Here is a 13,003-nt window from a genome sequence, read left to right as displayed (position 1 = left end):
ATTGCGTTTTGATTGCGATGTAGTACAGTCGGCTTCAGATTCGAGTTTAAACATCGTGTTCGTAGTTGTTCAGTTTCATACCTGAGTAATTTAACATGTTCACATTTCCGCTGTAGCTCTGACCTGACCTCTATCATTTCAGCTTCAATTTGTCCTATTTTGTTATTTATTTCATCAGAAAGGGATTCTATTTGACCGGAGATAGACAATTTTATAGTACCAAGTTCATTAATTATATCTTTTATCGTATCATCATTCTCTCCGGTTTTGCCGCTGTCAGTGTTCAATTCTTCAAGTGATATCAAGCGACTGCACAGTTCTTGCACCCTGGTAGACATTGTCTCTGTAATGCTTAGTTGACTATGGCCCGGGATTAGATTCTATATCGCCACTTAGAATGAGTAATTATCGGAAACAACACATATAAGGCACACGTGAGGGCGTCAGGTAGTTCAATAGAGTGTTTGAAGTATGAATATTTTGAAGAAACTCCAAAAACAACACTCTAATTTGAAAAAAGACTGGGGCATGGCTTTTGCAACTATAATGCCCCATTTTCTCAAAAAACAATAAAATCTGCCTCCGAAGCCAACCTTTGTCAACATCCCTGTCATATATATTCTAGATAAGTTCAATAGAGTGTTTGAAGTATGAATTTATTGAAGAAACTCCAAAAACAACACTCTAATTTGAAAAAAAGACTGGGGCATGGCTTTTGCAACTATAATGCCCCATTCTCTCAAAAACAATAAAATCTGCCTCCGAAGCCAACCTTTGTCAACATCCCTGTCATATATATTCTAGATAAGTTCAATAGAGTGTTTGAAGTATGAATTTATTGAAGAAACTCCAAAAATAACACTCTAATTTGAAAAGAGGCAGGACCATGGCTTTTGCAACTATAATGCCCCATTCTCTCAAAAACAATAAAATCAGTCTACGAAGCCAACCTTCGTCAACATTCCTGTCATTTGTATCCTAGATAAGTTCAATAGAGTGTTTGAAGTATGAATTTATTGAAGAAACTCCAAAAACAACACTCTAATTTGAAAAGGGACTGGGGCATGGCTTTTGCAACTATAATGCCCCATTCTCTCAAAAACAATAAAATCAGTCTACGAAGCCAACCTTTGTCAAATTCCTGTCATTTGTATCCTAGATAAGTTCAATAGAGTGTTGAAGTAAGAATATATTGAAGAAACTTCAAAAACAACACTCTAATTTGAAAAGGGACTAGGGCATGGCTTTTGCAACTATAATGCCCCATTCTCTCAAAAACAATAAAATCTGTCTCCGAAGCCAACCTTTGTCAAATTCCTGTCATTTGTATCCTAGATAAGTTCAATAGAGTGTTTGAAGTAAGAATATATTGAAGAAACTCCAAAAACAACACTCTAATTTGAAAAGGGACTGGGGCATGGCTTTTGCAACTATAATGCCCCATTCTCTCAAAAACAATAAAATCTGTCTCCGAAGCCCACCTTCGTCAACACTCCTGTCATTTGTTACCTACATAAGTTCATTAGAGTGTTTGAAGTATGAATTTATTGAAGAAACTCCAAAAACAACACTCTAATTTGAAAAGAGACTGGGGCATGGCTTTTGGAACTATAATGCCCCATTCTCTCAAAAACAATAAAATCTGTCTCCAGTGCAAACCTTTGTCAACACTCCTGTCATTTGTTACCAACGTAAGTTCATTAGAGTGTTTGAAGTATGAATATATTGAAGAAATTCCAAAAACAACACTTTAATTTGAAAAGAGACAGGGGTATGGCTCTTGCAACTGTAGTGGCCCAGTCTCTCAAAAACAATAAAATCTGTCTCCAAGCCCACTTTTGTCAACATTCATTTGTATCGTATAGACAAGTTCAATAGAGTGTTCGAAGTAAGAATATATTGAAGAAAATCCAAATAGAATCGCCCATTCTCTCAAAAACAATAAAATCAATCTCCGAAGTTAACCTTTGTCAACATTCCTCTAATTTTATCAGAATGGTGATCTTGGACCTGTTTCCAGGGAACTGTGGGTGAACAGCCTAATCTCTAGAATGTGAATGTCAAAGTCTGTATATTGACTCAAGGATGTTTACTGAAGATTGAAGTGAGCAGATATGAGATAATATGACAAATGCCTAGGGTCGTCTCAAATGTGAGAATCTAAAATATGAAATATGTTATTTTTATCGCTTTTGATGCCTAAAAGAGCATGGAAATCTCTGATACTTCCATTCAGTGCATCCTGCATGTTTCTAGCATTCATCTAACACTCATTTCTATTCCATAATTCATAAAACAGTCCAAAGTGCAGTATTGGTGTACCTTCCAAAAATACACATATGGAAGGCCCCTAAAATAAATTAGTAGAAAATAGGGTCAACAATTTCCCATATCTATCTAACCGCTGATTCGTTTGGCACCATTTTGAGGAATCGGAACCTTGAACATGGTCCTAACATCTGTACCAAATATCAACACAGTCTGTTCAGCAGTGTTTGACTTCTTGTCGTTTACGGACAATTTTCACTCTCCGACATCCACTCAACCCATCACAATAACTTGATGACCTACGGTCATTATGTTAAAAATTATCAAATGTTACCGCTTCTCTCCCCCTACCGCGCAGAACAGCACTCTGAGAATCGATGTAGCACAACGTTATAGCAAGGTCTCATGGCATTTGAGGAGGGACCCTGGTTATACCTCAGGTACGTGGAGTTGCCGTGTAGTAGTTTCTCTATCACGGTCCCTCCACAAATGTGGGGACCGTAAGCGTGTCTCTAGCGTACACGGCAACTCCACTTACCTGTGGGTTTTGCTAGCTTACATTACACTTGCGGTCCGGTGTTAAAGATCGTATACAGTTTTTCGATTTCATTGACGTGCAGCTGCTTGGGTAACATTTCGTACACTGAAAAATTGTAACATAACGTGATTCGACAGGATTCCTGAAGAATCAATCAAACGCAGGGAGCGTCGCCTACTACATATACGTCCTCTCAAAACGTAAGGCAGCATGGCAATAATCTGCGCATGCGCCCTGCAACGCTTTAGCCCTGGGCGTTATCTTTGCGACCAATGAAAACGGCCTGTCTCCTTATCTCGGGAACTGCCTCTATCCAGGGAACCACACGAAGTAAAAATACACTACATTGCGCCCTCACTCATTTACTTCTGAGAGAATGGTAAAAATATACTTGTTCACTTTTCTACAGAACACAAATAACGAACACTATCAAAGCATATAGCTACTGTTTCGTCAAATTGGCATGAAGGTGAAGCCTAAACGATAGCAGGTAAGTTGTCAACGTATCCGTGGGTGATCACTCGTCACAGTTCTCTTTTATTGTAGAATAAAAATCAGGGGTCAAAGTGAAAAATTTGGGTCAGAGAAACAGATTATTCGAATTAAAGACAAAATGGTCGCTGTACCCAAGAGTTACCTTCACGGGGAAAATTTTTAAAAAAGATATATTCTCTTTCACCGAAGCAAGACACAGAAAAGTTCATTTGCTCCGCACGTTTCAAAATGAGTCCTAACAATGTCCGAAAAAGTATCCAAAAGGTGGATTCTATTTTAAATTGACAATTTACTATTATAATATTACGAAAAGCACTACCCAAGGGCCCAAGAACATCCAACTTCTCTAACCAAGGGTGTTTCCTCGGGCAGGGATCCGCCCTTGGAACAACGTTGGTTAGGGAGAATATGCTATGCTACGCTGACCTACACCAAGGGCCGTGCTAACCGGAAGATGAAGAGCATCAGGAAATTGAAAAGATGTGAATTACCAAATTCACTAAGTCCTGTAAAACCTCCAACTGTACAGACTTTCCCGAATTAAGGTGCTAGAAGGATGGTAAGATCCACGAAATTTTACAATGTAGGAAAACTTCATAATGGCCTGAGATATTAGTCCTCATAACAAAAAATGGCTCCGCGCGCCATTTTACGGCATCAATCACAGTTACGTGTGGTTCGATACATAGCGGCCGCCGCGGCCTCTTTTTCTATGCATACCACGCGGCGGCCGCTATGTTTCGAACCACACGTAACTGTGGCATCAATGATATAGGCCACCACTCACAGAAGAAAATGATAGATATGGAAACACCCTGACTGCTTCAAACAGGTTTAATATGTACATTTGTTGGGCTGGAAAAGTCTTCTCAAATATAACCAATAAGCTTATTGTATGTCACCGAAAGTATTTTTTGTAAGCGAGACACCAGATACATCATATCGAAATGGAAATACGGATATAGAATACAATTGTTTTCGATATTTCAAGGTCAGTGACGACAAAAATGTCCGTGTGAATGATATAAATGTCAACATCGATAAAAACTACAAATTCAGAATGAATGTACTGAGGACAGTACCATAATAAAATACACCGTTGATCCAGAGACAACAAATTACTTAAAAGTTAGTAATACTGTTTATTTTGAAATGAATGCTAGTATAGTACTCTGTTACATATATGAGAAGTTCACCAATCGTGATAATATTATATAAAAACATTTCAATCGTAATGTTTCATAACGTGTAACCCAAGTAGCCTTGCGTATCACGTTACGATATTGGTTGTCAAAGAGCGCCCTCCCTCCGTCAATCAATGAAATTTTAGTCCCCCTTAAGTTATAGTTTATTCGATGCGTATGCTTTAGTTTCTTTTTTGTTCTGCAAATATATATACAGTAGCATGTACCCTGGGAGCTTGTATTATGCACGGTCCGAGTATGTGATTAAATATGTGTAAAAATAATATATGTAGATAGATTATGGTCAAGTGTACAAATTGACCGAGAAGCGATCTGAGACGGGTCTAAGGCCAATGACCTTAACGACTCCGTCGGATGATAGACTCAAGTTACGTGTAAAAGTATCCGATACCTGAGACCATAGCTTTGCTGATTGTTTTCACTGGCACCATGCTCACATACGAATTTCGGGCACAGCTTTCTAAATACTTTGTTGAATCATCGACGGTTATTTTACGTGACAGCTGTCGAACAAAACGGCGCTAAACCTGACGCAAGACTTTAAAAGGAGGCAGTCGTCGGAACTGCGCATGTGCGACTTTCTTGTTTACAAACAATATATTTCATGCATGGAATCTAGATGCATCAAGTCAACATAGGTGCAATATTAAAACTTTTACGATATTCACTGTTAACAAACATGTTTTAACTTTCATCAATCGCCAACGAACCCTAGATACAGTGTTTACATCGGTCGTAGGGGTCCCTGGCAACTGTCAGCAGAGTTCCGACGACTGCCTCTCATCATCGGTCCCCATCTTCACGTATTTCCTCCAATTACAATAGAATAAACTTGTGAAAAATGAATCAAACTGTTCCTGTATAGATCTGGGAAACGTAACAGCTGGTGATTTACTCGTGTAAGACACTCTGTCATCCTTTACCCTGGATCACAGGTGCTCGCAGCGTCGCTCTGATAGTCAAGCCCGTGACCAAAGTGTGAGGCCTCCGAGGCCAAAGGCCGAACCTCGGAAGTAGTGTGAATATTCTTTACACTACTACCGACGTTCCGATCGACTATTCAAACTACGCTGCAAGTACCTGTGCTCTGGACAGGGTTGTAGATGGCAGATCGCCCGTACATGATTGAATCATTCTGTGGAAAACTGAGACATGGTTTATCTCAACAGCCATAAGCACTCAATTAATGAACACTTCGGCGTCGGAAGCATTTGTATGTCAAGTCTTGCAATCACCTTACAAAACATCCGGGAACCTTGAAAGCGACGCGTATGCTCCATCTTTGTCCAGGTTTCAGCGCCCATGCAAAATTACACATGCGCACACTTCTCGTTGGCAAACGGTTTTCCGTTCGAAGAAAATAGATTCAAAGTAAATGCTCCCAAAAAAGTGCTGATCAAGTGTGGGCTGGATTTTTTCTCTCCTTAAAGTAACGGGCGTGGTACGATCGACACAGTGACTTGAGATCAAGTAAAGTCTTGCCACAAAGTACGCATGCGTCGTCGTCCTGTCCGTTTTACGTCGTGCATCCCTGACAAAGAACAGCCGCATCGGATTTATTCACCGTGAAGTAGCGGATTGTGATAGAGGTACTTGTCGTGCAGAAACAGTCCCATTTCTATGAGTCTAATGACGTCATTGTTGAGTTATATTCGTCCACTTGATCACCACAAAAATGATGACGCTCCAAAGATAGAATGAGGATCTTGGATATTTACAGAGTTCAAAAGTTGTCAAATTGTGTTCGGTATTAGGACTGCTCTGGCCTGTGTTCGTCTTCCGAATAGTCGGTCTGCAATACAAGAAGAAATGTGTCATTTTTGGTCGTACTGCCCTCAACAGTCAAAGCATAGAATAACCTTTCAATACGAAGAGCGTCGTATATGAAATCATTCATGAATTGATATTGATTTCTTATACCATTTGAGGAACTATTTTTTGTCAGTGACTTGCCCAGGTATCGCACGAAGCATAAACATTTTGAATCGAAAATTCATCGGGTCGTTTATGACAAGGCCGAAGCATTCAGTAGTGTTTTACGAGGGGAAATTTCAACACTTCCCCCTCTTTGCTGAAATGACAGCCAACTGAAAACGGAAAATTGTAATTATTAGTGACGCTGTCAGGAAGCAGGCCCAGTATTTCCCGCCGTAAATTTTCAAGATGGCTCCCAACAAATTTCAACATGGTAGCAACATGTGCGAACAGGACGGGGGCGAATGTGTTTCTGAATGTCCCTGGGCCGTATTTTATTTGCCATGGCTCTATTTCTGCTCATTACGCAAAATCCAAGTATAAAAGATAACAACATCTTCACAAACAAAGCAAGTTGTCTGAAGGTTACGCCTTTCAAATAGCAATGACCTTTGTCATTGCTCATCGGCGCCACGGGAAGTGCAAAATTTGTCGCAGCATTGCTTTTGATTTATGATCGAAATGTACTTATTATATTTCTGTTAAAGATAACCCCCAGAGCAAATGAGAACTAGTCTCGGTTTACCCAGACTGCAGTGCAGTCTGGGTAAACCGAGACTAAGATGAGAACATGGCGCTCGAAATCATACAGGGTTTGACGAACGTTAATCTAGAATGCGCCTCGGGGACAGATATTCGGACACTCAAACTTTTACAATATTCTTTTGGCCTACCACTAGAGGGGATCATTTCGAAGTTTATTGAATAAATAAAGTTTTCACTGGCTTACCGTTGCGAAAACCGGGAATTTATTTTCCCCTATAGAGATAACACAGGGATGACGGCCATTTTGAATTTCAAATGTCGGTAAATATCGAGTAAAATGTTTCTCTAGTACCAAAATTTGCAATTTTCATTCTTGATTTTGAAAGAGAGTGATTAAAAGTTTGCCTGAGAAAGAAGCAGCAAAAGTTTAACTTTTTCACTGTGTCACTTAACTACCTTAAAGGCCCGGCAACTGGAACTTTTGGCAATCTTTTCAGTGTGTTTTCAATGCATCAACCATGGTATGTCGGGGTTCTTCAGGTAACATGTGGAAATACCTTGTTTTTAGTTTGTCAATGCTGTGTGCTTGTGTTGGATATACATTGAACACGATTGGAACTAATTTTGGATAATAGCATCGAGAAGTAATGTCAGTTTAATCTGTAAATGTAAGCTCGTCTGCTTTTCTTTTTAAGTTACACACTTGTTTTTATGAGTAATTTGTAATATTACAACATTCAGCTATAGGGCACCGGACACTTTTGAGAAATTTGAAAAATATTAAGATCCAATTATCCCAAATTAGTTCCAATCGTGTTATTGTTAATGTTTGCAATTGAATATAGGTAGCTACGAACTTGAATTAAATTATCGACAATAACAATGCTAATCATCATATATGTTTATGCCTTATCGTGTATGTGCAAGCTAACCGGACACTTTCAATTTGCTGTAGGAAGAGACACGGAAACAGTAGTTCATGTATGGAACAAAATTACTTTGCTGGCTGTCAAAAGTTACAGTTACGCCTCCTGGGCCTTTAAAATCTATCTTGCTGTACGACGCCCTATCGCTGACGTCGCTACTACCCAGCATTTAGGCAAGACCATCGTGCACGCGCAAATTGCGACCACAGGGCCTCAGTCAACGGCAGTAAGGATTGACAACATTTTATTTCTTTTGTTGCAGAAATAATTTAAATATGCTTTTTTGTGAGTGAAGCAGTCTTAAGATATAAAACGACGGCAAGTCGTTTCTGCCCGTAATTATTCGCCGATTCAGAAAAATGTTCAACAATGCCATCACGATATTTTTGTGAACAGTATAGCCCACGCAACTATCAACGCCCAAAACAAAATTTGGACGAAATTAAAATTTGCTTTCTACGCCGTGACTAGGCCTAATTTTCAACATATTTCATAACACTCATACATTTTTTTTGTTTTCCTGGGTTATCAGTATTTGAGCAACCCGATTTATCTTGCGAGAAGATGGGATATTTGGCGCCCTCAACGGTTAGCCTGGGTACTTTTCACAATAAAAAAACCATCTGTAGCTATGTCATAGTGCAGGCTGTAGAAGATGGAGCCGCATGAAGATTTGTGCTAGTAGGATTTACCCGCTGATTAAATTTTAAATATGAACCATCTTGATTTCCCCCGTATATCATTTACACGTAGTGCGATCTCTGGTGAAACTATTGTAATTTTCTCCGACCGACCTTCCCACTTTATCATTTTTTTCACGTGATATTAAATCAAAGGTCGACTTTAAGAGAAGTTTTTTTAATTCTGAATAATGTTGACGTGGGCAATATCGGCAAAAGATAATTTGATGCGTCATGTTTGGTGTAATGTTTCCCCGGGAACAGCTGCCGCACAGCAGCGTTTGGTGTTAGCGGCAGCCACGGTGACGTAAGACGCGACCATGGTGACGCGGGAACGACGCTCACCTCGGTCTGTGTTTCTTTATACCTGTCGCCGATATAGACGCATCGAATTCTCGGCGTGTCGTCATCCGTGCCCTTTCTGTCGTCGGGCTCTTTGTCAGTCGACCTAGACCAGTAGCCCTTCTTCTGGGAGCCACGCCTAGAGGGCGTCTTCTGTTTGCCGTTGTTGTTGTTTTTGCCGTTGAAAGGTCCAATGGACGGAGGCAGTGAGGTGTTCCATGACGAACGTCTCTGTGACGAAACCACTGACGTCAGCATCTGGTAATGCAACAGAAAGGAGTTTGCAGTGAGAAGGGAAAAAATACTACACCATTTTAATCAGTGAAAGGAGCTCCACAAAATGAAACCTTCAAGATGTAATAACTTTTTACTTAGCACACAATGACTCTCTGTTGTCACGGTTGACGCGAGATGTGCGACAGCTTTTGTTTCGCACAATACATTATTTTCCAGAAAATACACCAGCACTATTTGAGATACGTAATTTTTTCGTCGGCGCTTCAGTGGCATAGAAAATATAAAAGAACAGTCGTGAAATATCAAATACCTTGCTTTGTCGAACAACATGAAAAGCGTAATTCACGAGATTGTTTTGATGTGTAGAAGTCTTGTAGTAGGTGATGTGAATTTTTTTCCCCCGAAATATTGCGGCATGCTTCATAAAGTGCACTACTGGTTTTGTTGGATTCTAGCTGGCGTCATCGATATCACCCAGGCAACAGCGCTACAGCAGTCGTTGAAACGGACTCGTATTGAGTTCAAATGAAAGAGAAATTCTTTACGGCGGTGTAGAGCTTGTCTCTCAGCGCGAAACCGTGATTTCCTACATCCGACAATACGACTCCTGAATTGGAGCAATTTATTTTGAATTGATTTCGTACATTTATGTTGGTAGCACTCGGCGAAACTCATAAATCCCAATACTCATTCCCCGCGGTGTAATTCAAATGCGACTTCGAGTGTCGGCTGTCGCCTGCCTTGATGAACGTTACCGCAGAGCGCAGCTTCCAACTATTTGACCCCTGACCTTTGCAGTGGGGCGGCATAATTTATCGCTCACTCCAGCTGACACTTTCCTTACAGGAATATTCGATAACAGCAAAATCAATTAGTTGGCGGATAAAACATGATTTAAATCAATCTCCGAGGGTTGATCCGATTGACGTCCTTACGATCAGAAACGGCTGTTGTGTGCCATTAATATTCCCGCGCTCCACACATCGACGTTGTTTCTAGGTCGATCGGTACAACTGAATGCGCGACCACGTCGGAGAACATATTTGCCGCCACGTCACGTCAGGAGCGAAAGTTCGATTCCGTGTGTCTCGCGCTGCAAGACGTCCAATAGGCTATGGTTTTCATAAAAGTGGGTCGACTGTAGTTTGAATACGTGACACATTTTATAACTGTCCAAACACACATTAAAGCATAATCTCTGTCGTTTGGTATTATCTTATTTGGGAACTTGTTTCGTCAGTTTGTGTCATTTTAAGAAGTCAGGTATAGGCCTACTTGGGGGGGAAATCTCACAACAGAAAGTGATCTCCGACGCGGTTAATAGACTGAGCAAGTAAAGTACACGGTGAAATAATTGAGGACAGGTTGTTAGATCATGGGAGGGGGTTAATGAAATGCCGACTTAAAATTTATTTTGGAGTTCAAAAAAGGGACATTGTTGCATTGTATGCATACGCGCAACAAGATCTACACTCAAGTGTTTTTTTTAAACCCAGCACGTGGCCACTTTTTTCAGCAGTTTTTGCTCGGGCGTCTTTTCCGATCTTGACCACCCCTAGATCTAATGGTCGACCCCAATGTCGATTCCCTCAGTGGTATCTACAAGAATTATAAGCCTAAAATGAATAATGAAATTTCAGATAAATAACATACCTCATCGAATGGTGCAACGAATTTTTATGTAACTATATGATATCGTGATCGATATCATTTATATTAATAATTGATGTTAGAATGTAATAAATGACGCGGAACGGCACAGATAGAGAACCACTAATACTCCTCACGACACGACTCAACCAATGTTAATAATCTGCATGTAAGTCATGACACAAGAGACAATAATTTAAAGGTATACAGTCGTCCGAACTGCGCTCGGAGGTTGTATGGGACGCACACGACCAATGTAAACACTGTATCCAAGGTACGATGGTGATTGATGAAAGTTAAAACATGTCTAAAATCTACTTCGTATAATTCAAATGTTGCAATTATAATGATGAGGTGCATCAAGATGTCGTTCATGAAATACATTGTTTGTAAACAAGAAACTCGCACAGGCGCAGTTCAGACGACCGTTTCCCTTTAAAAATGAAAATGAAATTTTGTTCACGTTAAACGTTTTCTCTTACGGTAAAGTCATTTTGACATATTTACACTTCTATACCCAATTGAGACAATTAGCCAAGATGGCACCGTCAAGGTTGTGTTATGACATGATAGTAATATCTCACAACGTCTGCTCAAAAATCTGACTTACATTTTGAAATGTCTGTTTTTTAAATGTTTGCAGTTATCATATAGGAAATGCATAGCGGAATATATCAAATAGCTAGAGCTGTGTGCATTCAAACAATAGTATACATCAAAGTGTGCTGTCATTTAGTTCGTGCTGTTACTTGAAAAATGCTCAGCTACATTCCCGGATAGGCTAAAAGGCTACCGTGATCAACGTATAAATCTCTTCCACATTCGAGCGTTATTTATCTAATGACTTCAAGGCAAGAATGTCACTGTTGTTGAACAGCCTCCCTCGTAGAAAACACAGACAATAGCACTGTTCTAATTTCTTGGAGGGAACGTACGTAGGTGTTCTAATGCGAATTTGGAGCTTAATTGATAAGCGGGCTCTACAGACTGTCGTGACCGACATGTCGTTCGTTCTCGCGGAAGAAAAAATGAGCACGTCTGATTTTTATCACGCGATCGGATTTTGCAGACTGTACTTCATTGTCAGAAATGCGAGATATCGCAGGAAGGATCACGCGTCTTTTTGATTCACAACGAAGGGATTATTTTTCACCAACTATGACTCAATGCTGGTGCCAAGCCGTAGAATAAAAGTGTCCCGCAGTGCCTTCAGGTGAAAAATGTCGTCTGCTTGTCATGTCCGCTCGTCTGACTTGCAGTGTATATATATCATAAGTCAGTGATGGCTAATAAGCAGTCTATTCCAACACTTCAAAATCTTCTCTTCAGCTATCCTTAATACCCCTTTTTCCGTGTCCGATTTTCTCTGTCAACTTACAGTAAAACCCGCCGCCATCTTGAAATCCACTAAAATCCGCCTGAATGATTTAAGATAGAATGCGCTTCGAAAGTGAAAGACCTAAACTTTTGCTCAAACTTTCCTCAAGGAATCTTTCAACTGTTCTGTTTTCAAAATCAAGAATAAAAATTGGGGGTCACCTTAAGGCCTTGCAAATTTTGGAAATAAAGAAACAAATAAATCAAGTTAAGATTTACCCATATTTGAAATTCGAAATGGCCGCCGTTCCAGTGTTAACTCTAGGCCTATAGGGTAAAATTAAATTTTGGATTTTCGGAAAACTAAGACGGTGAAAAATTTTCTTTATCCAAGAGCTTCAAAAATTGTAGAAATTTGAGAATCCGAATATTTGTCCCCGAGGCGCGTTCTACCTTAACTATCGTCTATAACTGGCCATATGTCGGTGCTATAGTGTGGAGTATATAAAATCGCTGATGATATCTTTTTGAAACCTCAAAGCAGAAAATTATAAACGTTTGACCCTTCTTCGAACGAAACTCTCAAACTTTGCCTTTCATAATCAAGAATATATATCAGAGGTCACAGTTTGGGACAAAAGGCACAAATTATACCAAAAATTTTGTTTTTAAAACGAACAGCCAATTTAAAAATGGCCGCCATTCCCTATGTAGACTCTATGGTGAAATGTTAAATTTTCGATTTCACAATTTCAAGATAGTCCAAACTTCATACTACACAGACTTTAATGATGAGTCCACACAACACATCAGCCCTGTAAAATGATTTTAAAATTTCAGCGTCGGAAAATTTGTCCCGCAGGCGCATTCAACCTTTAGGTGCGC

The 13,003-nt window shown here is 39.9% G+C and overlaps 1 protein-coding gene across 1 annotated transcript; it reads right to left on the bottom strand.

Moving 5' to 3' along the window:
- Nucleotides 1–5,501: 5,501 nt before the first annotated feature.
- Nucleotides 5,502–9,889, bottom strand: LOC139136852 (uncharacterized). Its single transcript, XM_070704688.1, has 3 exons — nucleotides 9,462–9,889; nucleotides 8,918–9,172; nucleotides 5,502–6,298 (listed from the first exon to the last, which is right to left on the bottom strand). Exons 1-3 carry the CDS (start codon nucleotides 9,573–9,575, stop codon nucleotides 6,257–6,259), a joined length of 411 nt encoding a protein of 136 aa, XP_070560789.1. The 5' UTR covers nucleotides 9,576–9,889; the 3' UTR covers nucleotides 5,502–6,256.
- Nucleotides 9,890–13,003: the final 3,114 nt, after the last annotated feature.

Source organism: Ptychodera flava, chromosome 7, assembly GCF_041260155.1.
Source record: "Ptychodera flava strain L36383 chromosome 7, AS_Pfla_20210202, whole genome shotgun sequence".
Classification (NCBI taxonomy): Eukaryota; Metazoa; Hemichordata; class Enteropneusta; family Ptychoderidae; genus Ptychodera; species Ptychodera flava.
Note: the sequence above shows the minus strand (reverse complement) of the source record. Positions and strands in the feature narration are given on the sequence as shown.

Bases quoted from the DNA above. Each gene is read 5' to 3' on its own strand.
- LOC139136852 (XM_070704688.1), bottom strand. From the start codon at position 9,575: ATGAAGCATGCCGCAATATTTCGGGGGAAAAAAATTCACATCACCTAC. The intron at 9,173-9,461 runs GTATTTGATATT...TTGCATTACCAG, and splicing joins ATGTTGTTCGACAAAGCAAG to ATGCTGACGTCAGTGGTTTC. The intron at 6,299-8,917 runs GTGAGCGTCGTT...CTTGTATTGCAG, and splicing joins ATAAAGAAACACAGACCGAG to ACCGACTATTCGGAAGACGA.